The 23,975-nt window shown below is 48.5% G+C and overlaps 4 protein-coding genes across 7 annotated transcripts in view; 3 read left to right on the top strand and 1 right to left on the bottom strand.

The window, feature by feature from the left end:
* The first annotated feature begins 1,617 nt into the window (after window positions 1-1,617).
* Window positions 1,618-8,055, top strand: Pim2 (Pim-2 proto-oncogene, serine/threonine kinase). The gene is made up of 6 exons (XM_048335668.1): window positions 1,618-1,853; window positions 1,993-2,102; window positions 2,856-2,906; window positions 5,868-6,240; window positions 6,649-6,825; window positions 6,925-8,055. The coding sequence occupies exons 1-6, from the start codon at window positions 1,793-1,795 to the stop codon at window positions 7,089-7,091; spliced, it is 939 nt and encodes a 312-aa protein (XP_048191625.1). The 5' UTR covers window positions 1,618-1,792; the 3' UTR covers window positions 7,092-8,055.
* A 607-nt stretch (window positions 8,056-8,662) lies between these two features.
* Slc35a2 (solute carrier family 35 member A2) lies at window positions 8,663-17,457 on the top strand. Its single transcript, XM_048335650.1, has 5 exons — window positions 8,663-9,180; window positions 10,544-10,726; window positions 13,946-14,097; window positions 15,243-15,985; window positions 17,376-17,457. Exons 1-5 carry the CDS (start codon window positions 9,090-9,092, stop codon window positions 17,401-17,403), a joined length of 1,197 nt encoding a protein of 398 aa, XP_048191607.1. The 5' UTR covers window positions 8,663-9,089; the 3' UTR covers window positions 17,404-17,457.
* Window positions 17,458-17,976: 519 nt separating this feature from the next.
* On the bottom strand, window positions 17,977-23,187 carry Pqbp1 (polyglutamine binding protein 1). Of its 4 annotated transcripts, none has more exons than XM_048335663.1 (7): window positions 23,043-23,187; window positions 22,541-22,618; window positions 19,866-19,977; window positions 19,581-19,693; window positions 18,693-18,974; window positions 18,415-18,475; window positions 17,977-18,244 (listed from the first exon to the last, which is right to left on the bottom strand). In XM_048335663.1, the coding sequence occupies exons 2-7, from the start codon at window positions 22,605-22,607 to the stop codon at window positions 18,088-18,090; spliced, it is 792 nt and encodes a 263-aa protein (XP_048191620.1). In that variant the 5' UTR covers window positions 22,608-22,618; window positions 23,043-23,187; the 3' UTR covers window positions 17,977-18,087. The 4 variants fall into 4 exon arrangements, with proteins under 4 accessions (XP_048191620.1, XP_048191616.1, XP_048191617.1 ...); XM_048335659.1 differs by having other exon boundaries at window positions 18,415-18,478; XM_048335660.1 differs by having other exon boundaries at window positions 18,415-18,478; window positions 23,054-23,166.
* A 53-nt stretch (window positions 23,188-23,240) lies between these two features.
* Window positions 23,241-23,975, top strand: part of Timm17b (translocase of inner mitochondrial membrane 17B) — a 12,718-nt gene continuing 11,983 nt past the window's right edge. The window contains exon 1 of the mRNA XM_048335667.1: window positions 23,241-23,394. Coding sequence (XP_048191624.1) covers window positions 23,369-23,394 — 26 coding nt within the window. The 5' untranslated portion in view covers window positions 23,241-23,368. The remainder of the gene's footprint in view (window positions 23,395-23,975) is intronic.

The raw sequence follows: 23,975 nt of genomic DNA on the forward strand, positions 1-23,975 counted from the left end.
TCATGACAGACACTGGGTCCGTATCTTGGGGACAGTACACGTTTTTGTGACAGCGCCATGTCTGGTAGTGCCAGTATGTTTGTAATAAAAGTTTTGTCAGTGTGTGGCAGGACATTTCTCTATTATCATATGGCAGTATAATTGTAGTCTTGGGAGTCTTAGGTAAGTCTTAGGAGTGTCTGTGTGCAGCATTGTATCTCTCAATTCTGGGGTAGGTTTTTTTTTTTTTTTTGGCCAGTCCTAGGGCTTGAACGCAGGGCCTGGGCACTGTCCCTGAGCTCTTTTGCTCAAGGCTAGCACTCTACCACTTGAGCCACAGCAGCACCTCTGGCTTATTCTATTTATGTGGTACTGAGGAATGGAACCCAGGGCTTCATGCATGCTAGACAAGCACTCTAGACAAGCACTGAGCCACATTCCCAGCCATATTATTTTTCTGACAGTGTCTGCATATGTGTCCAGGACATGTTCACATGAATGTGCTTGTGTATTGGTGTCTTAAGGCATTTCTGTGTCTCTTAGTTGCATGTGTCTTTCTAAGGCTGAGGCCTTCTCTGGCCATTTCTCAGGTACTTGTGCCTAAGGCTGTCCACTTCTTTAGAAGCCTCTACCAAGGCACCAAACTTCTCAGTCTTACTCTGAAACACAGTCCCCACAAGAACCAATCCCATAGATTGAAGGTTCCACACCCACTGACTGAGCCCAGGACTGCGTCTGTGTTAAAGGCTATAAAACACTAGGCTATTGCTTAGGGCCAGCCATGTCCTAGAAAGCTAAAAGATGTGACTCCCAAGGTAATGGTCAGTTACTCTCCCTGAAGATTAGTAAGACTTTTGAAGAGGAGGGTCCTGATTTCTGTGTGTGTATGTGTGTGCGTGCGTGTGCGTGCATCCATGCCCATCCTGGGGCTTGATCTCAGGGCCTGGGCACTGTCTCTGAGCTTTTTTGCTCAAAGCTAGTGCTTTACCACCTGAGCCACAGTTCCACTTAAGTCACATAGGACTTCTTGCCAGGACTGGATTCAAACTGATCCTCACATTTCAGCCTCCTGGGCAGTGAGGGTAACTAACAGGCGTGAGACACCAGTTCCCGGCTTCTGATTTGAGGCAAAGACTGATTGCCTGGAGGACCCTGGTCTTGGTTGAAAAATAACTGTAAGAGAGGATTTCTCCCTAGTCCTCGGCTCAGATATATAAAAGTCGACCTAGCACTATCTAGGCACTAATCTTGAGGCGGGGATGGCTGCATCTGCAAACCAGCTTCCAATAAAGGGGGCTGCGCAGTTGTTTTTTAAGTGTACACACTTACCCCAACAACAACAACCACGCACGCAACAACCAAAACAAATGGTTGCTGCAAAGGGATTCCCAGAACCAGTTTCCTCCGTGTGCGCCCCCATCATTTGCATGCATGCCCCGCCCCCACGAGGGAACGGGGCGTACATTTGCATATGGGGGCCCTTGAAACGTTCGGGGCGGTATGCAAATAAGGGCTGGCTCCGATTGGCTGAGATACAGCAGGTGCCTCTTTCGGATTGATCAAAGCCAAGTGGGCGGGGCCGTCGCGCTGGGCGACTCTCCCGGGAGGCGCGTGCCCCGGCTCAGTAACATTGGGGCTGGCGCGCGCGACGAATCTTAACGTTGCGCCGTCTGCGGGCGCTTCCGGGCCACCAGTTTCCCTGCCTTCCACCCTGGCGCCCCCCAGCCCTGGCTCCTCGGCTACGCTGCCCCGGGCGTCTACGCCCTGCGGGCTCAGCGGTTTCAGCGGACTCAATCTGCGCAGCGCCTCCTCCATGTTGACCAAGCCAATACAGGGGCTTCCTGCGCCCCCCGTGACCCCCGCACAGCCGCCAGGTGAGAATAGTCTACCTTTTTGTGAGAAAGTAGGGTGGGGGTGGACTGGTTAGGTGTTAGGCATTGATGCGGGGAAAGAGGGAGTCTTGGCCAAGCTCAGCACGCCGCCACCCTGACTTCCTCGCCTCCGTCTGCGTAGGAGGCAAGGATCGGGCAGCGTTCGAGGCCGAATATCGTCTCGGCCCCCTTCTGGGTAAGGGGGGATTTGGCACCGTCTTCGCGGGACATCGCGTCGCTGATCGACTCCAGGTATCCACCACGAGGGTCGGGGGGGGGGGGCTAGGTGTGTTTGGCCAGGGAAGGGGGATTCCTTGGGCTGAGATGCTAGTTGACGCGAGGGAGCCCGCAATATGTGTAGTAGGGTCATGAGAACCAGGATGCGGGTTGTGGCGGGGGGGAGCGGGTAAGAGCCCCTGCGCGTTTGCCTCTAGTGAGATTTAGATACGTACTGGGTTGGACAGAAGGTTTCATGGTAGGAATTCAAGTGGCCCAGAGTTAAGCCGGAGTGGAGGGGGTCCTTGAGGACTCGACCCTCGGATCCAGGGAATTTGCATTTATATGGTAGGAAGTGGTGGGAGGACCTTAGGACTTGGGAGCTAGGCGTATTTATGGAGTAGTGAGAACCAGGACCCCCGTGGTGTACAGAGTTGGTATCCGGAGATGGGGTAGGAAATTTGAGGGTGCTGCGGGTCAGGTGTAAATCCACTGCCTTATACTAAAGGCCTTGATTCAAGGGGAAAATGGGAGGAATGACAACTCAAGCCTTAAAAATAGAGGGGGGTTTATGGCTGAGGAATTGAACTCAGGGTTAAGGATAAGTGGGAAAAGCAACATTGGTTTTAGGGACTTTGAAGTGCCGGAGAAAATCCTTGGGCCATCACGGGGTATATGGTTGAGGACCAGAAGTACTAAGGTGCTGGCAGAAAGAAGTAGGTGAAGTGGGGTAGAAGGTCTAGATTGTACGCAGCCTAGGGGATCACCTGCTGACCCCCTTTTCTCCAGGTGGCCATCAAAGTGATCTCGCGGAATCGAGTTCTTGGCTGGTCCACTTTGGTGAGTATTTTACTGTCCTCCTTGACCTATAGACTCCCCCGCTGAGCTCATCACCCCTTTGGTTTTTTTAAAAGAGATTTGAATCCCTGGGCCCTGTAACCTTAAGAACACTCCCACCAGCCCGCGTTTACTCCTGGGGTGACACAGTTCTATTTCACCTTAATTCCCCCAGAACCCTATCCAAGTCTCGTCCCTCGTCCTTCTTTAAAGCACTACTTTCAAGGACTGCCGATAGGGTATGCCTGTAGGGAAAGAGGGGCCTAGGTCAATGGTTGCCATGGTGATGCTAGCTGCTTCTCTCCTGCCTAGCTGAGAACACTAACGGACACAAGGGCGGGTCTGAGCAAATTGTAGATGAAAGAGCGCCCCCTACGGGCATTTCGGAGATTGCGCCTGCGCATGCCGTGGGATCCTGAGGGAGAGGGTGCACCTGCGCAATAGCGGAATTTACGTCTCCGTGAGAAAACCTGTCTGGCTACACCAGTCAGCAGTGTGGCCGGTCAAGGCCCCAACTCAGACACGAGTCTCTTGGCAGTCACTGTCTGTACAGGGCTTTTGGATGAGGCTCATTATTGAGCTATTCCAGATGCTTGGTGACAGTGACAACATAGCACATAACAGTTATTAAGGTTTTGTTGTTGTTGTTGTTTTTTAAACTCTGCCAGGTCCTGCCAGGTACTTCAGTAAAAATTGCGTACTTGTTGAATGGTGGGCACAATTACAGGCACTTGGCAAAATACTTCCACTAGAGCCTCTCTGGGGCCTTAAATACCCATTTTCCTACTGCTTCTACCTGTTTAATAAATACTTAAGTGAGTCTTGCCTAGTTGACAAACAGTGATCTGGTGCTTGAAATAAATGAACAAAAGTGACAACCAGTTGGGTACTGTTACACTTGCCCAGTGTGAGAACTCATCTCAAATAAGCTGGGTGACCTGTAATCTTAGCCACGCATTGGGGCATAGGTGGGATGCCACCTAGGGCAAACAGCTGAAACCTTGTCTGAAGAAAAAAATAAACAAAACAAAAAAAGCTTGAGTTATAGCCTGATGGATGGGGCTTTAATAAGGACAAGAACCTGAGTTCAAACTCTAGTATAAACAAACTGACACCCACTGTACAATAACAGATTTGAGTACTGCTTCTGTCACACCCTGTACTATAAATTGCTCTCTTATATTTAACAAATTTATTGGGAACCTACTGTGTAAAAACACTGTTCTAATCTCAGTGTTCCCGTGAGCAAAACAGAATGTAGTACTGAGCTTGGGGCTGGGAATGTGGCTTAGTGGTGGAGTGCTTGCTTAGCATGCATGAAGCCCTGGGTTTGATTCCTAGATATCACATGAGCAGAAAAAGCTGTAAGTGGCGCTGTGGCTCAAGCGGTAGAGTGCTAACCTTGAGCAAAAAGAACCTCAGGGACAGTGCCCAGGCCCTGAGTTCAGTCCCCATGACTGGCAAAAAAATACTGAGCTCATATTTTTTGTTGTTTTGCGCCAGTCCTTGGGGCTTGAACTCAGGGCCTGGGCATTATCTTTGTATGGTTTTGCTCAAGGCTAGTGCTCTACCATTTGAGCCACAGTTCCAGATTTTTGGTAATTAATTGGAGATAAATCTCGTGGACTTTCCTACCCCTGCTGGCTTCAAATTGCAATCTTCAGGGCTCAGCATCCTGAGTAACTAAAATTACAGACTTGAGCTCTTATTTTTTTGGCATTCCTAGGGCTTGAACTCAGGGCCTGGGTACTGTCTATGGACATTTTTGCTTAAGGCTAGAGCTCTACCACTTAAGCCACTGCTCCAGCTTTTTGGTAGTTAATGGACATAAACCTCATGGACTTTCCTGCCTGTCCTGGCTTCAAGCTGTAATCCTCAGCTCTCAGACTCCTGAGTAGCTAGAATTACAGGTGTCAGGCGCCAGCACCTGGCTAGTATTTAGTTTACTTGGTCACTGGTAGCTCACACCTATAATCCTAGCTACTCAGGAGGCTGAGATCTGAGGATTGCTGTTTGAAGCCAGCCTGGGCAGGAACGCTCTTGAAACAGTTGTCTCCAATTAACTACTAAAAAGCTGGAGCTGTGGCTCACGTGGTAGAGTGCTAGCCTTAAGTAATAAAAGCCTAGAGACGGGGCTGGGGATATGGCCTAGTGGCAAGAGAGCTTGCCTCGTATACATGAGGCCCTGGGTTCGACTCCTCAGCACCACATATACAGAAAACGGCCAGAAGTGGCGCTGTGGCTCAAGTGGCAGAGTGCTAGCCTTGAGCAAAAAGGAAGCCAGGGACAGTGCTCAGGCCCTGAGTCCATGGCCCAGGACTGGCCAAAAAAAAAAAAAAGAAAGCCTAGAGACCATGCCCAGGCCATGAGTTCAAGCTCCAGTACTGGCATACACACACACAACTGAGTTTATTAAAAATACTTAGGCTCTCGCCTGTAATCCTAGCTACTCAGGAGGCTGAGGTCTGAGGGTCTCAGTTCAAAGCCAGCCCAGGCAGGGAAGTCCATGACATTCTTATTTCCAATTAATCACCAGTGGAGCTGTGGCTCAAAGTGGTAGAGCACTAGCTTTGACCACAAAGCTCAGGGACAGTGCTTAGACCCTGAGTTCAAGTCCCATGATGAACAACAACAACAAAACGGATATTGGGGTACAGGATGGAAATGTGGGTAGCTGAAGCCTGTAGTCAAAAAAGCTTGTGAGAACTTAAAAGCTGACCTTATGGTCTGGGAATGTGGCTTAGTGGTAGAGTGCTTGCCTAGCATGCACAAAGCCCTGGATTCGATTCCTCAGCACCACATACACAGGAAAGGCTGGAAGTGGTGCTGTGGCTCAAGTGGTAGAGTGCTAGCCTTGAGCAAAAAGAAGCCAGGGACAGTGCCCAGGCCCTGAGTTCAAGCCCCAGGAGTGGCAAAAAAAAATCCTAACCTTATATCTCCCTTTTCTTTGCTTTCCACCCACAGTCAGACTCAGTCACTTGCCCACTCGAAGTGGCACTGTTATGGAAGGTGGGTGAAGGCAGTGGGCATCCTGGTGTGATACGCCTGCTTGACTGGTTTGAAACCTCAGAAGGGTTCATGCTGGTCCTCGAGAGGCCTATGCCTGCCCAGGATCTTTTTGATTACATCACAGAGAAGGGTCCACTGGGTGAGAGCAAAAGCCGCAGCTTCTTTACCCAGGTAGTGGCAGCGGTCCAACACTGCCACGCCCGAGGAGTTGTCCATCGTGATATCAAAGATGAGAACATCCTGATAGACCTGTGCAGGGGCTGTGTTAAACTCATCGATTTTGGTTCTGGTGCCCTGCTTCATGATGAACCCTATACTGACTTTGATGGTAAGACTCACTAGCCACATCTCAACAGGGGGAGGTGAATTTAATTGGAGGGTCTTTCTGAACAGGTTTCTTGATTTCTAGTACTGGGGATTCGCAAGCCTTGATCTCTGGCAGTGTGCCCTAAAACCCGGTATTGGGTTGTTATTCTAGTGAGGGGGTCCTGTTTTCTATTTCAGGTGGATTTTTTTCCTAGCTGATAGTTTTAAGTGCTTTTATTCTTTGGGATAGGGGGACAACTCTAAAGGGTGCTTTTTCCAGTGATGAGACTCTGCTGTTAGTATTATAAATGTAACCTGTATTAGAATGATGGAATCATCCATTAGGGCTCCATAATTCAAGGAGAGTGGGGGTTGGAATAGGAGGCATCACCATAGCAGGATCTAACTGTCCCCATTGGCTTCTGTGCAGGGACAAGGGTGTACAGCCCTCCAGAATGGATCTCTCGGCACCAGTACCATGCACTCCCAGCCACTGTCTGGTCACTGGGTGTTCTTCTCTATGACATGGTGTGTGGAGATATTCCCTTTGAGAGGGACCAGGAGATTCTGGAGGCTCAACTTCATTTTCCTGCCCACGTCTCCTCAGGTGAGCCCTTCCTGGACCCAGCCCAGTCTTAATTCCCAATCTTTTTTATCCCTTACTGACTTTTGGTTGTTAATCTGCTCTGTGCTTCTTCACCCACAGACTGCTGTGCCCTAATCCGCCGGTGCCTGGCTCCTAAACCTTCTAACCGACCTTCACTGGAAGAGATCCTGCTGGACCCTTGGATGCAGACACCAGCTGAAGAAGTGCCCGTCAATGCCCCTAAAGGAAGCCCTACTACTCCCTTGGCCTGGTCCCTGCTTCCCTAGGCCCAGTCAGGCCTCCCACTGGTTGGAATCCCATGGTCAAGCCACAGGGATAGATGGACATCTGTTGACCTGGTTATACAGGTTGTTAAAAATCCAGTATTACTAAGGTCAGGGATAAGGGTTCAGGGGTCAGAAGATGAGCCAAATCTGCCCAGTTCCCTTCCCAATCTTGTGAAGGAGCCTTCCTCCTAGAACCTGTGGCCCTTATTCTGGAGGGGGGAATTCCTTGCTTTGTGTTCTGTTCAGGATGTTTATTTGGAGATTTTCCCTTCTGAGCCCTAGGATTTGTTTTCCTTAAGTTGTAAACCCCTCCCCCTGCACTAGCACCTCCTATAGTACCACCACACAAACTTAGATACTTAGTTCAAATGCTCTCACTTGGGCAAGGGTGCTTTCCTTAAAATACCCCAGCAGCTCTTCATTTTAGCAAAAGGGCCCTTCCCCTAGCCAAGGGTCCCATATTCGGTCAAGCTGCTTGCCTATCTCATCCTAGAACTGCTTATTCTGGGAGAGGTAATGCCCTGTTAATATCCCAGGGCTCTTTGTGTTTGTGAGGGGTTTTTTTGTTGTTAGTTTGTTTTGGTGATTTTTTTGGTGAGGGGATCCTACTGTTACCCCAAGTGCTCTTACTCTGGTGAGAAGAAACCTGACTTCCATAATTTGGGAAGGAATGGGAAACAGATACCATCAGACATCACCAGAAACTAGGATGGGATGGATGGGGTTTTCTTGGGGGGGATGAGCTGGGGGAAATGTCTTGTTGTGTATTCTCCTGGGGTCCCCCCTCCAACTTGCTGCCTCCTACTGAGCCAGGATTGTCCAATTGCTAAAATGTAAATATTTGTGTACTGGAGGTAGGAGAGCTGCAAGTGTGCCCTCCTGTCACTTCTCCCCTGCCTGGATTATTTAAAAAGCCATGTGTGGAATCCCACTATTTAATAAATAAACTTCACAAGCGACTGGCCATTTGTATAGGCAGATATTTCTAAAGCATTTACATTTATTGTAAACTGAATCTAGAGGGGGAGAAATCTTGTTAGAAGTCCTTTTCAGCTGGCTAGGCTTGGTTGTACTTATCTGTTATCTCAAGGCCTGAAGCAAGAAGGCAAGAACTATAAAATTTAAATTAAAAAAGCCTCAGGCCATCCAGAAAAGTTCTTTTAAATTTGTTTCACCTCTCTTCATTTTTCCCTTCAGCTTCTGTCTCATTTTTCTTTGATTCCAGCCACTTTCTCATTTGTTAGCATTTAGTGAGAGATAGCCTTGTGTCTACTACGAGCCCAGCAACTTGAAAACCTGTTTTTGCCTTTTGTCCTATTTGTCCCTTTTCAACTTTTCCCTCATTTTCCTATTTTCTAGCCACAATGGTCTCTTGCTTTCTCACTTGTATAGCTTTAAGTGATAGCCTTATACCTGTGCTAGGTACCAAGCAGTTGCTTCCCTCCCCTAAACACAGAAAGACACGCGCGGGCCCGTGTGTGTCTTCTGGGTCTTAGTGGCTTCCTAGGTCTTTGAGGGCGGGATCTGGCCAGGAGGGTTAAGAGGAACTTCAATCCAACCAGAAGAGGGTCTAGGAGTTCGTGGTGCGGAAAGGGCGGCGCCATCTGGAGGCGGTGCCAATAAACAGCCGAGGTGGAGGGGGAAGGCGGACCAATGAGCCCATGAGAAAATGGGCGGGTGGCTTAGGAAGCGGGGTCAGTGAACCAAACAAACGAAAGGTAGGGGCGGGTCGAGTAGCAGGAATGGGCCAATGTAGTTCTGCAAAGACGGCTAGGATTGTAGCCGGGAACGTTCTGGTTCGCTTCATTCGGAAGGAATCGTGCAAGTTCTACGCCGCCATCTTAGGCTCCCGTCTTTGAGAAGCGGGAAAGGCAAGCCGCCCTCCTGCCAAGTCCCAGCAGCTGGCCCGCCCCCCAAAAACCAGAGGCCCGGAAACGGAAGTGACGGACACGGAAGTGGCCTGCTGTTGCCGAGGGGACGGGCCGGGCAGATGCCAACATGGCAGCGGTTGGGGTTGGTGGTTCCACCGCGGCGGCCGGGCCAGGGGCGGTCTCTGCGGGGACTTTGGAGCAAGGAACCGCGAACGCGGGTGAGACCAGCTGTGGCCGAGCAGTCGACGGCGGGGCGGAGGTCGGGAGCCCAGAGGGTCACAGTGCTTCCTCACTGAAGGAATAGGGAACAGCATCCCTTGTGCACCGACCTATATGAGTGTGTAGCTGGGAGAGACGGAGATGGGGGAGTATGTGAGGGGCGGTAATACACTGTTCTGAGGGTGCTTGTGAGCAGAGTCTTACCACATCTGGACAATAAAGACCATTTTGCATGTGAGGAAATTTTCCCCTTAGGGAAGGCTAAGACCCCCGACATCATTCTGAGTGTGTGTGCTCCTTATGGAAGGGAGAGACCATTCTGAGAGTGTGGGAGTTCTTATTTGTTGAAGGGAGAGACTATTCTGAGGGTGGTGCCTCATTCCTTATAAATTAGCAGGGTGGGGCAAGGTTCTTCCTTATGTGATCAGTGGGTCCATTTTGAGCACAAGGATGTCTTTCATTACATGTGGAGAATGTTCTGGGGAGGTTCCTAATGGAGGTAGAGTTCATTGTTTGTTTGAGGTAGGAGTGATTTCTTTCCTTATATGTCAGAACATTCTGAGAGTGCCAAGGTTCTTCCTTATAGCAGAGATGATTGTGAATGTGGGTAGAAGGAATTATTCCTTGGCTGGGTTGAGAGGGTGTGGAGTGCTGGGAGGTTGGACCATGTGGAGGATAGGGAAAGTATTTCCTGGGGTGGCAGAGGGAAGCAGACCATTTTCTGTGGGGTGACTGTTCATTATGTAGTATTAACTCCTTGGGACAACGGGGTATACCATTGCTATGGGGGTGGACATTTTATACAATGATCCCATTCATTTCTTGTATTATTCTTTTACATGCATTGCCCCTCATGAGTAGAAGTACCCTTTCTTATAAACTCTCAGTTTGCTCTTACATAAAATGAGAATCTTTGTAGTTTGTTCAGAGATCAGATAGGTAGCAGTCCACTGAGGTAATCCATGTAAATCCCTTAGCTGGGTGGGGAGCACAGAGTAAGCATTCAGTAAATGTTGAGAATGTGGTTGCTGGTATTCTTTCTGGGAAAGAGTTGCTTCTTAGAGGAGGGAGAGAGGGTGCTGATCTGAGTATCCAGGACTTAACCTATTCATTTCTTGACACACCAAGAATTCCAGGTATGGGCTGGAGAGAGTGGGTCCACTTCTCCCTTTCTGACTTCCTGCCTCTGGTTGAGAGAATGGAATCAGATAGGGGTATAGCCTTCATTGAAGGAGATGGAGGAAGTTGCCGTGGCTAAGAGCATCCTGGTTGGCAAAGAAGCAATGATGGGATGATGGTGTGGCTATGACCCAGCAGCTTCCAACCTCATCCTTTTCCCCTGTCTCTTTCCATTCCCTACAGCTCACCGGCGCCTCAAGTACATATCCCTAGCTGTGTTGGTGGTCCAGAATGCCTCCCTCATCCTCAGCATCCGCTATGCCCGTACGCTGCCTGGGGACCGCTTCTTTGCCACCACAGCTGTGGTCATGGCTGAAGTGCTCAAAGGTCTCACCTGCCTCCTGCTACTCTTCGCACAGAAGAGGGGTATGAGCCAGGGAGGGGGTTGATGGGTGGGACTCCACAGTATGTGTGTGTGCACACATGGAGGGTTAGCAGGGACATTATTCCAGTGTCTGAAGCTGCCTGGGGCATATGTAAAGTGCATCTGAACTTCTCCCTCCTGCCCCCAGCTGTGAGTAGGTGAGTCTCCTCTTATGTACCTCTTACAACCTGGAAGCAGTGGGATTGAGATATTCTGCCCATAAGGAAGTCAGACACTCTTGCGGTGATTGATTTAACTTTGATTATGGAGAATTCCAAATATACACAAAATTGAAGAGAATAGTAGAACTAAAACATCCATGTACCCATCCTCCAGGCTTACAATTAATTGCTAACTGATGGCCCCTCTGTCATTAAACAGCGTTAACGATCATCCACTCATATTTATTACATACCTTTCCCTCTTTATTTTGCCAAGGTTTTGAATTTAGATCCTCAAGCTTACTTAGCCTACTTGCTTTGCTGATGTTCTACCACTTGAGCCACACCTCCAGTTTGGGTATTTGATGGTTATTTTTTTCGATGGAACCCCATGTATTTTTCTGCCTGGGCTAGCTTTGAACCAAATTCTGGATCTCGGCCCTTCGAGTAGCCCCTCTTATTATTTTGAAGTTTATTGGGGATTTAATTCAGGGCCTTGTGCTTGCTTTATAATCTACCACTTGAGCCATGCCTCTAGCCTTCCCTGTTATTACCATGACAAATTATTTGGTAATTATGCCAATACTGGGAATTGAACTCAGGACATTGTGCTCTCATTCAGCTTTTTTGCTCTTGGCCTGAGCTCTTCAGTGCAAGGCTAGCGCTTTACCACTTTGAGCCACAGCTCCACTTCCACTCTTTTGGTGGTTATTTGGAGATAAGAGTGTCATGGAATATCCTACCTGGGCTGGCTTTGAACTGTGATCCTTAGATCTCAGCCTCCCGAGAAGCTAGGATTATAGCCCTAACAGATGTGAGACTCTTTATCTCCAGCTAGCCACTAAGAAAACCCTGGAAGTGGAGCTGTGGCTGAAGTGGTAGAGCACTATCCTTGACCAAAAAAGCTCAAGGATAGGGTCTAGGCCCTGAGTTCAAACCCCAGGACCAGCACAAAAACAAAACAACACCACAGGGCTGGAAGTATGGCCTAGTGGTAGAGTGCTTGCCTCGCGTACATGAGGCCATGGATTCAATTACTCAGCACCACATATATAGAAAAATCTGGAAGCGGTGCTGTGGCTCAGTGGTAGAGTGCTAGCCTTGAGCAAAAAAGAAACCAGGGACAGTGCTCAGGCCCTGACTTCAAGCCCCAGGACTGAAAAAAAAAAACTAAAGGCAAAAAGAGCTGGGGGTTATGGCTTAAGTGGTAGAGTGTTTGCCTAACAAGTTCAAGACCCTGAGATCAATCCCCTCTGTCTCAAATAAATAAAATTAGGCCACCTAAAAGTCAAACATCAAGATAATAATTCAAAGATGTAAGCGTACACGGCTGGGAATATGGCCTAATGGTAGAGTGCTTGCCTTGTATACATGAAGCTCTCAGCACCAGATATATAGAAAAAGCCAAAAGTGGCACTGTGGCTCAAGTGGTAGAGTGGTAGTCTTGAGCAAAAAGAAGCCAGGGACAGTACTCAGGCCCCGAGTTTAAGCCCCAGGACTGCCCAAAAACAAAACAAAAATGTATGTACATTTTTTTTGTTGTTGACCAAGACCGGGACCTAAATTTGCTATCTGACACTTGCTTTCACTCATTGACTAGTGTACTACCACCTAAGCCGTGCCTCCAGTCTGTGTTGAGATTTATTAATTAGTGTCACCAAAGTTTTTCAAAATGTGTGTCTAATGGGATTTTTTTTTCCAGTCCTGGGGCTTGAACTCAGGGCCTGAGCACGGCCCTTGGCTTCTTTTTTCTCAAGGCTAGCACTCAACCTCTTGAGCCACAGCACCATTTCTGGCCTTTTCTATATATGTGGTGCTGAGGAATCGACCCCAGGGCTTCATGCATGCTAGGAAAGCTCTCTACCACTAGGCCATATTCCCAGCCCCCCATTCACCTTTCTGATACTGAGAAATGAGAGGATACAATCCAAGAATTAGTCCTGAGATGCTGACTGTGAAGGACAAGGGCAGTTTTGTGAGAGAACATCAGCAGGAGTTCCTTGGGTAACCCAGTGCTGAAGGTTGTAGAGACCTTCTTCAAGCACTGACCCTCCTCCTCGAAGACTTAAAAGATGAACTACACCCACAGAAATATTGTACTTTTTTGTTTGTTTGGTTTGGTTTTTGTTGCCATTCCTGGGGCTTGAACTCAGGGCCTGAGCACTGTCCCTGGCTTCTTTTTGCTCAAGGTTAGCACTCTGCCACTTGAGCTACAGTGCCACTTCCAGCTTTTTCTATATATGTGGTGCTGAGGAATTAAACCCAGGGCTTCATGCATGCTAGGCAAGCACTTTACCACTAGGCCATATTCCCAGCCCTGTACTTTTTTTTAAATATGAGAGCCAGTGGTCTAGGAATGTGGTTTAGTGTTAGAGTGCTTGCCTAGCATGCATGAAGCCACAGGTTCAATTCCTCAGTACCACATATACAGAAAAGGCTGGAAATGGTGCTGTGGCTCAACTGGTAGAGCACTAGCCTTGAGTAAAAGAAGCTCAGGGATAGTGCGCAGGTTCAGAGTTCAAGTCCCAGGACCAGAAAAATAAAGTAAAATATGAGAGCCAATAGCTGGTGACTCATGCCTGTAATTTCAATTACTCAAGAGGCTGAGACCTGGGGATCACAGTTCAAAGCCAGCCCAAGCAAGAAAACCCATGAGACTTATTTCCAATTAAATACCAAAAAAAATACAACCCAGAAGTAGAGCTATGACTGAAGTGGTAGAGTACTAGACTTGAGAAAAAAAATTAAGGGACAGCACCTAGGCCCTGAGTTCAAGCTCCAAGACTGACACAGACAAATTTTTTTTAACGTTGAGCTACAAGCCAGGCAAAAGTGGCTCATACCTGTAATCCTAGCTACTCAAAAGGCTGAGAATTGACCATTAGCCTTCCAAGCCAGCCCAGGCAGACCTCATTCTAGTCCCTAGGGAGTGAGGAGTTAGAGGAGGGCATTAGGATAAGGACAGGGCCCAAAGGTGGATGTAAGAGCTAGGCCTGGTTCCTGCCTTCGATGGATCCCCTCTTTTAGCAGTCATGCTGAAAGGTCTCTCCTCCTACTTAGGTAACGTGAAGCATCTGGTTCTTTTCCTCCACGAGGCTGTCCTTGTGCAGTATGTGGATACACTCAAGCTTGCAGTGCCCTCTCTCATCTACACCTTGCAGAATAACCTCCAGTATGTTGCCATTTCCAACCTACCAGCTGCCACTTTCCAGGTGAGTCCCCAGCACAGCCTGGCCTCCGGAGAACTGGCTGGATTAGTGGCATAGGGTGGGAAATCAGTAGACTGCTGAGAGCAGGAGCAACTTCACTTTCAGAATGTCCTTGCAACTTTCCTCTAACCTCAGTTTCCTCTTGTGAGAATCAGGAACTAGAGTAGAAATACCTGCACAACAGTATGCTAGATTAATTGAAAGGAGCACCAGGAGCCAGGCACTGGTGGCTCATGCCTGTAATCCTAGTTACTCAGGAGATTGAGATCTGAAGATGGAGGTTCCAAGTCAGCCCAGGCAGGAAAGTCTGTGTGACTCTTATCTCCAATTAACCACCAGAAAACCAGAAGTGGCTCTGTGGCTCAAAGTAGTAGAGTGCTAGCCCAGGGCAAAAAGGCTCAGGGACAGTGTCCAGGCCCTGAGTTCAAGCCCCACAGCCACCACCAACAACAAAAAGAATCAGAGGCCTAGGTATATTACATACCTATACTCCCAGCACTCAAGATGCTAAGGCTGGAGTTTGGAGAGTTGGAGGCTAAAATGGGATACATAATGTGAGATCTTGTTCCCCCAAACAAATGGAAAAAAAGAGAAATTTGGGGCCTTGTGGTTATTCATAGGCAGCCTAATTGTTGGAGTCAGGTGTCAGGTTTCCTGGGTTTTCAGATAAGCAGCAGCTCTGGGCTTAGTGCTCATGGTTTATATCTGTAGTCTAACTGCTCAGGAGGCTGAGATCTATGGATTGAGGTTCAGAGGCAGCATGGGCAGACAAATTGGCTTTTTTTGGCTCATGGCTGGTGCTCTACCACTTGAGCCACAGCTCCACTTCTGGCATTTTGGTGATTAATTGAAGGGATAAGAGTCTCACAGACTTTCCTGCCCAGCAGGAAGATGCCAGGACTCAGGGCTCATGCTTTATAGCCTGAATAACTCAGCTAGGATGTGAACCTGGAAAAATAGCTTGTGATTTTCTGGTGTAACTGCCCTATCTCGTAGCCAGTGGCTGAGTCTTTTTGTGGTTTTCGTTGTCACCTACTATGCTTAATATATCTCATTGTGCCTGGGGGTCCACAGAGAATGTTGTTCCCCCACGTGTGACTGTTGGGGGTCAGGATCAGCCCTCAGTGCCCTCCTCCTGCCTCTCACAGGTGACGTACCAGCTGAAGATCCTGACCACGGCTCTGTTCTCCGTGCTTATGCTGAACCGCAGCCTCTCGAGGCTGCAGTGGGCCTCTCTGCTGCTCCTCTTCACTGGTGTCGCCATTGTCCAGGCACAGCAAGCTGGTGGGGGTGGCCCACGGCCACTGGATCAGAACCCTGGAGCAGGCCTAGCAGCAGTCGTGGCCTCCTGTCTGTCCTCGGGCTTTGCAGGCGTTTACTTTGAGAAGATCCTCAAAGGCAGCTCAGGTTCTGTGTGGCTGCGTAACCTGCAGCTGGGCCTCTTTGGCACCGCCCTGGGCCTAGTGGGGCTCTGGTGGGCTGAGGGCACTGCTGTGGCTCACCGTGGCTTCTTCTTTGGGTACACACCTGCTGTCTGGGGTGTGGTACTAAATCAAGCCTTTGGTGGGCTGCTGGTGGCTGTCGTTGTCAAGTATGCTGACAACATCCTCAAGGGCTTTGCCACCTCTTTGTCTATTGTGCTGTCCACTGTTGCCTCCATTCGCCTCTTTGGCTTCCACCTGGACCCCTTATTTGCTCTTGGCGCTGGGCTCGTCATTGGTGCCGTCTACCTCTACAGCCTTCCGCGGGGTTCAGTCAAAGCCATAGCTTCCGCTTCCGCCTCTGCTACCAACTCTGGGCCCTCCATTCACCAGCAGCCTCCGGGGCAGCCACCACCACCACAGCTATCTTCGCATCGAGGGGATCTCATCACGGAGCCCTTTCTGCCAAAGTCAGTGCTGGTCAAGTGAGGGCTGGTGGTGGTTGGGGGAGACAGGGAGGCGGGGGACTTAGGGTGGAGGGTGTTGGGCATCTGCAGGACCCAAGTTGTCATCAGGGCCTTGCTCCTCTGGGGTTGGAAGAGTCACTGAGGTCACTGAGACTTCTGGAGGGGCACAGGACTAGGACCGGGTGTCACATGAATCCTTCCTGGTTTACTGGCTCCCTTCCCCTGGAGGGGGGTTTTTGAGCTGCTTTCTCTGCCCCATTCTAACCTCTGTGGGGACAGGGTTATGGGTATTGCCATTCAAGGCCTTGTTTGTGTCTGCCCCATCACCCTCTGCTGAAGGTGTCCTGTCTCTTAGCTTGAAGACAGTCCATCCCAGCCGGCCATCCCTCTACTTTGTAAGGGCAGACTGGACAAAAGTCAGAAGTCCCGCAGCTCTTCAATAATGACTAATGCCTACCTGCAGGGTTCCATTTCTCATCGTCTGAGGCCTTTTCTCCTCCCTCACCACCCTGAATCATGTTAGCAGCTTGGTCTCATGTGACCTTGGGGCAGCTTCACTGGCACCGGGGCCCTTGAAGATGGCCTGTTGCAAGTTCTCAGGGTGAGGAAGAGACAAAAGCTGAGGCTTTTGCTTCAGTCCATTTGAAGAAGGGTGTGGTAGGGGCTGGGTTTTTTTTTTTTTTTAATGGTTTGAGGGCTCCTAGTGTAAGCAGATCATTAACGATCCAGAGTGTGGGAGAACAAGGAGGGGAGGGTCCTGGAAGTGGCTTCAGTCTCACTGAAAACACTGGCACTTGCCAGATGCAGGGCTCTTTGGAACTATCCAGAGAAGAAAATAAAGCTGCCAGTCCCGCTCTTGCTACTACACTGGCTTTTGGAGACACTCTTACTTCATGGTGGGGGAGGTGGCCTCAGAATTGAATAATGGAACCTCACCCTGTACTCCCCAAAGCTTATTAACCCCTTAACTATCCCAGGGGTGTGTGTGTGTGTGTGTGTGTGTGTGTGTGTGTGTGCGCGCGTGCGCGCGCACGTGTGTGTATGTGCGTGAACGTGTGTGAGAAAGCTGCCTAGGCTGTCTTTGCTATATGTAAATAGGGCCATTGGATCTTTATTTTTTATTAATTTGTTCTGATTTGGGGGGGTTTGTTTTCTAAGGAACTGTAATGAACAAATGTCAGGATTACCCAATGCCAAATAAAGATGTTGTATTTATTTAGTCCACGTGTAGCTTTCTGACCCAGGGGCCCATTCTCCTGACATAGACACTTACTAACCCAAGGACTGCCAACCAGCCTTACTACCACAGCCCTCGCTTGCTCAGGAAAAAAAATCCACCTTCCAGCACATCCCAGCTCTCTGTGTTTCTCTTTCCTTCCCATTTCCACCACAGGTTGCTCACCAAGGTGAAGGGTTCGTAGCCACCGGGATTGAAGACGTTGGCCTGGCCTCGCTCTCCTTTCTTGCCACCCCCCCCCCCCGGCTCAGCTGGGACCAAACTCTGATCAGTATTAGGGGTAGGATGAGGTAGATGGTGGAATTTCCCATCCCTGCCACACCTTCCCCCGTGCAGGGTTATCACGACTAAGCTCTTTCTGTTAATGACCCGTTTCAGTTACTGCTACCCTCCATAGTATTTTTAAGTGAATTTCTGCAAATAAAAGTGTGTTTTTTGTATCTTGCCAGCTTGGATTGGAAAACCTGGAAAAAGTAAGTAAAAGAAAGCAGTCAGGCCAGGTGCTGTGGCTCACACTGGTGATCCTAGCTACTCAGGAGGCTGAGATCTGAGGATCGCAGTTCAAAGCCAGCCCAGGTACCAGAAAGACTGTGTGACTCTTATCTCCAATTAACCACCAGAAAACCAGAAGTGGCTCTGTGGCTGAAGTGGTAGAGTGACAGCTCCCAGGCCCAGAGTTCAAGCCCCAGGACCCACCAAAAAAAAAAAGTCAAGCTTTGTGAATGTGATCACAGAAAAGATTTTAATGAAGCTCAATGGTGGTAGAGAAGTTGCACGCACTAAGGCCTTGGGTTTAATCCCCAATGCCACCACAAGGGGAAAAAAAGAGCCAAGACAGAAAACTGCCAGGGTTGTGGAGAGCGAAGCTTCAATCCTGCTGTTTGGTTCGGGAGGCTTCAGCATTGGCCCGGAGCACAGCCCCTGGGGATGGGTATGGACGCTGCTGGAAGAGGGGCCCAGCTGCTGTGGTGTCAGCTCCTGTCTTGGCCTCATTCCGCTTGGGGAGTCCTGTCGACCATGTGCCGCTGGGGATGACAGAGTCGGGGGGGGGGCAAGAAGAAGGGTGAGATGAGCACATACGGACACCCCCGCCACACCCTACCTGGCCCAGAATGAAGAATGGAGGAAAGGGAGGATGGGGAGATGATGTGCACAGGTGGCATGAGAATTGAATCGGGAGAGGTTGTCAACTTACCGGGGTGCATCTGAATAAGAGCTGGGGTCCATAGGGTCTAGCTCTTCATCCTTACGGTTGGCTGCTAATACAAGTAAATGACCACATAAGTTCTTCACTCAAGACACAAGGAACCCCTGGTCACTGAGCCCCTTATCCCAGGCCGACATGGAGCCCACACCACTATGAATAGCTTTCTGTGGGAGCCCAGATTCAGGGACGGCCCAGGAGGGGTTTCCTTCCACTGTACATCCTGACACCTTGCTTGCCTTAACCTGAGTTCCCGCCTCTTCTCTTACCCTTTTTGTTTTTGGGGTAGGGAGCCAGCTCTTCCCGTCGATGGTGACGACGTTCTTTGCCCTCTTCGCGGTCTGCTTTGTCATACCCGCGGTCCCGGTCCCGGTCCCGGTCCCTCTCTCTCTCTCTGTCCACTTTGTCATAGTTACGTTCTCGATCTCTGTCCGACTTTTCATGGTTTCGCTCAGATTTCTCCACTCTTTCTGGCTTTTCATGATTCCTGTCTTGCTTCTCATGGTTCCTATCTGGCTTCTCATGGTTCCGATCTACCTTCTCTTCAGCATCTAGGGGGACATAGAAGTTCTAAGGTGTCTGGGCACCGATGGGTGGCTCATACCTGTAATCAATTCTAGCTACTCAGGAGGACCTGAGGATCCCAGTTCAAAGCCAGCCTGGGCAAGAAGTCTGTGAGACTATCTCCAATGAACCACCCAAGAAAAAAGCCAGAAGTGGAGCTGTGGATAGCACCGATGGATGTGTGTATATGTGTACATGCAAATATACATACACAAACACTTTTACGTAACTTCCTCTACCCAGCCCCAGCAAACCATACTTTCTTTTTTTCTTTTGCCATTCCCGGGGCTTAAACTCTGGTCCTGGGTGCTGTCTCTGAGCTTTTTGTTCAAGGCTAGCAGTACCACTTGAGCCATAGTGCTGCTTCTGGCTTTTTCTGTTTTATATGGAACTGAAGAATTGAACCCAGTTTCATACATGCTAGGCAAGCACTCTACCACTAAGCCACATTCCCAGCCTAGCCCATGCTTTCAACGACCTCAATTGCCTGGTGCTGGGTCTGCCTGGTGTCACCTGCCCCTCTCTCCACTCTTATTTTCGTGGCCCCTCTCTGAGAACTGCTAGAATCACCCAAGGTGTATCTACCAACTCACCTGCATTATTAATTTTAGGCTTCTTGATAGATTTGGTGACAATGGAGTTGGGGTCATGGGGAGAGAGCCAAGATACGAGGTCTGTGTCCGCATTCCAATAGTAAGGGAGCCCACTATGGGTCATGAGAAGGAGAGTGTTAGCACAGATGCCCTTCCATTGGATCAACTCTTGTGTCCCCAATCTTCTGTCCCCGATGTACTCTATAGCTAGAGACAACACAGAGACAAGGACAATATCCGAAGTCAGCTGCGCGCCCCCCCCCACTTCCAGGAACCTAGGCTCACCAAGAAGGGTCGAACACCTTGTACCAACTCGGTGGCAGACTTTCCAACCGGGTAGCCTCGTAGTCCACGGGATCATCGTCATAATCCTCTGCAATGATCTCTTCCTCTGGCTCTGGCAGAACAAGGAGGCAAGCAGTTAAGGACCAGAAGTTCTCATCCTAGAGTTAGAGCCTGGAGAGATACATCTATACAGACATGTGTCTCTACAAGCTACATGTAAAAGATACACTGTAGTATATATATATATGTATATATATAGTGTATTTATGTGTCTACCCCTATTTATACAAATAGATATATGTGATAGGAAATGTATTGCTCACATTCCAAATCCATCTACTTTAGGACATTTACCAGAAAATTTACCTAGATCTTTTGTTTCTATACTGAGGTAGTAAGTTCATACAGTTACACAAGTCTATGTGGTTTCAGAACTGATAAGGATTCATCAAAACATTTATCTAGCAAAATGGCAGTGGCTCACGCCTGTAATCCCAGCTACACCAGAGGCTGAGATCTGAGGTTCTACATTCAAAGCCAGCCTGGACAGCTTCACTTCTGGCTTTTTCATGGTTAACTGGAGAGAAGAGTCTCATGGACTTTCGGCTTGGGCTGGCTTCAAACTGTTATCCTCAGATCTCAGTCTCCTGAGTAGTTAGTATTACAGACATGAGCCACCCAGCATCAATTTTTTTTTAATTCTACTGATATTAATGAAAGTCTGTTGCAGGCTTACTTTATGCCAATCCTTAGTAACTAAAGGGTTAGGAACAACTGAAGCTGTGGCTCAAGTGGTAGAGTGCTAGCCATGAGCAAAAAAGCTCAGGGATAGTGCTCAGGTTTTAAGTTCAAGTCCCAGGACTGGCATAAAATAAAGTCTATGGCTGGCACACAGTAGTCTTGTAATACATGTCAATTATCAGTAAGGTGATGACACTGACACTTTCCATCATCTGACACACCATAGGCTAAAAGTATCATTGCCAATAAAGTATGATTAGTAGCCAGCAATATAGTAGGACTAAGTGACAGACTGCCACAATCATTTATTTTTGGCATGACCAGAGTTTGAAGTTGGGGGTCTCATACTTGGTAGGCTGGCACTCTGCCATTTGAAACACATTCCCATTCCTTTTTGCTTTAGTTATTTTTCAGGTAGGGTTTCAAATTTTTTGTCCAAGGTCACCCTCAGACCATAACCCTCCAAATGTACACCACACACTAGCTTGAGTTACTTTGGCACCATTGTGCCCAGACAGCCAGTACCATTTTATTCATTTTATTTTTTTGCCAATCCTGGGGCTTGAACTCAGGGACTAGACACTGTCCTTGAGCTTCTTTTGCTTGAGGTTTGCACTCTACCACTTGAGCCACAGCACCACTTCTGGCTTTTTCTGTGTATGCACTACTGAGGAATTGAACCCAGGGCTTCATGCATGCTAGACAAGCACTCTACCACAGCCACATTCACATTCCCAGCCCGTATTATTTTATTTTTAACTGTATTTTGTTTGTTTTGCCAGTCCTAGGGTTTGAAATCGGGGCCTGGGCACTGTCTCTGGGCCTCTTTGTGCTCAAGGCTAGTGCTCTACCACTTAAGCCACAGCACCACTTCTGGCTTTCTCTAAGTAGTTTATTGGAGATAAGAGTCTCGTGGACGTTCTTGCTCAGGCTAGCTTTAAACCTCAGATCTCAGCCTCCTGAATAGCTAGGATCACAGGCATGAGCTAACTGTCCTTTTTTTTTTTGTCTTTTCTGTTTTGGTACTGGGGATTGAACTCAGGACATTGTACTTGCTAGGCAAGCACTTTGCCACTAAGCTACATCCCAGCCCAGTCAGTATTATTTTAGAAAATTAACTGGAACCTAAATGCCAGGCACTTAGGAAGGCTTTAAGTGTATGTTAAGCTAACGGTATTATGAACTAAATAAGTTACATATAATGTAAAATAGTAATGTGGTACTATCTGTGTTAAATAAGAAAACATCAACACTTTGCTACAATACTTGGCACACAGGAGTGCAAGGGCAAATCATCCTTCCTACTAAGTACTATGAAGCCATTCCTATAGATTCATTACTGAGTCATTATTCATTATGGAGTCATCATTTAGTGATTGTGTTTTCATTGGTGGGTTTGAATGAAGTTCTTGCTCCTATGCTCTACCACTTGAGCTATGCTGCTAACCCTTTTTGCTTCAGTTATTTTTTGAATAAGGGTTCACATTTACGTCCTAAATGACCTGGACCATAATCCTCCCATGTCCACTTCCTTAATAAGCTGGGACTACTGACATGACCCACTGTGCTCAGCTTTATTCATGGGTTGAGCTCATCAAGTATCAGTATTTCTAAGGATGAAATATATATCCTTCAACCACTCCCCATACAGTACAATTTACAATACAGTCTAAATAGAAGTGGGGATGTGGCTCTAGTAGGAGATATCAGGAAATCATATTAACAATGAGACGTCGGCCAGGTCATTCTAGGTGTCAAGTGTCAGTATCATCAAAAAGTGCCCGTGAAAACTGGCATGTTAGGATTGGAGATGTAGCTCGGGTCACAGAATGCCAGCCAATGAGTGAAAGGAAGTGTCACATACTGAGCTTGCATCCCGGTCTGGGGGTGGGGGTACTGGCAGGTGGTAGGCCCATCTTTCCTGTGGTGCTCACCAGGTTCCAGATGTTTAAGGATTCCTCTCTTGGCTAAACGAGTCTGCAACGCAACAGGCAACGGCATGGCTAACAAACCTGGAGGTGAAAGGACAGATTGACAAACAACTCAGATGAAAATTGTAATCTGGACCGAGTAAGCACCTTCTTGTAGCACGTATTCACTCGGTCGCCATTTACATTAGTGGCTAGCAGGGTGAATAGAGCGAAGCTTCGTGGAAGAAACTGAAGGAACAGCGACACTTACCACTCACAAAGCCGGACACTCAGAACTCAGTTCCTCAACCAGGCCCAAGCTCCAAGCTCCTCCCACAGGCAAAGAAAAAGACGCAGTTACCTCAACCTCCCCCCATCCAAGCCAAAATGAGTTCTCCCAACGTCTCTCAAACACTACCGGATGGAAAGAACTAAGACGAGAGAATGGGGGAGACAAATATAACACTATCTCTACTAGCCAAAAAGAGAGAGAGAGAGAGAAAGGAAACACAGAGACTGCACTCATGCAGGCGTTACCAGGACGGTAGGTTCGGAGAGTGGAAAGTTATCAAGGCTCTTGACGTCAGTATGAACAATTCGAAAGGATTTTTCACTCCTCACAGCACAAAATGAGCTTTACTCTTCTCAGCCCGGAGGTAACTGGGCAACCTCGGGACTGCGAACGTATGACGCTAACCTCCACAGCCAATAAGAGGGAACCCTTGGCCTTACGTGGGGCAAAGTGACCCAATCGTTCCCCTCGAAGAATGGAACGTTCGCGCGCTCGGGTGCGTTTACTGTAGAGGCGTGGTTCCCTCCACTGTCCCGACTAGCCTGCCAGATACCAGCGCCATGGAGGAGTACGCTCGGGAGCCTTGGTACGACTTGGGGCATAAGCATCGGGACGGTGGTTGTGGCCCAGGGTGGCCATGGGAGGCGGGCGGGGGAGGATTCCACCCAGAATGTCGTAATCCGGGGATTTGGCAGTTCTAAAACCTTAACTCCCTTCCCCTTCCTTCCCTAGCTCCTCCTACTCGGTTTTTTTTTTTTAAGCGTGATTTGTTGTCTAGGGGTGAAGGTGCGGGGTACGACGAACTTACCAAAGGTTGTTCACGTCTCCTGAGTTCGTTATTTTCTGATCCCTCTTCACGCAGACACACGCTGATGGAATTTATCACAGCGTCGTGGATCTTCAAACCATCAGGGTACCCAGGATGGGTTTTTCTCAGGTCGATTTATTGTGAATTCCTGATAGAGTTAGATGATCTTGTGATCCTGGATTGTCCTCAGGGTCTTTTGTGTTTTTCCCCAGTTTTAGATTTAAAAAGAGTAGGGGGTAAAGATTTAAAAGGCTTGAAAGGTTTAAAAAGGCTCGTGGACGTGCTCAACGAGCCCCATTCTGCCCTACTTAGAATGGCAATCACTAGGTACTGAATGCTGAACACCTGCCAACTCTTTA

The sequence above is a fragment of the Perognathus longimembris genome, chromosome 28 (assembly GCF_023159225.1).
Source record: "Perognathus longimembris pacificus isolate PPM17 chromosome 28, ASM2315922v1, whole genome shotgun sequence".
NCBI lineage: Eukaryota > Metazoa > Chordata > Mammalia > Rodentia > Heteromyidae > Perognathus > Perognathus longimembris.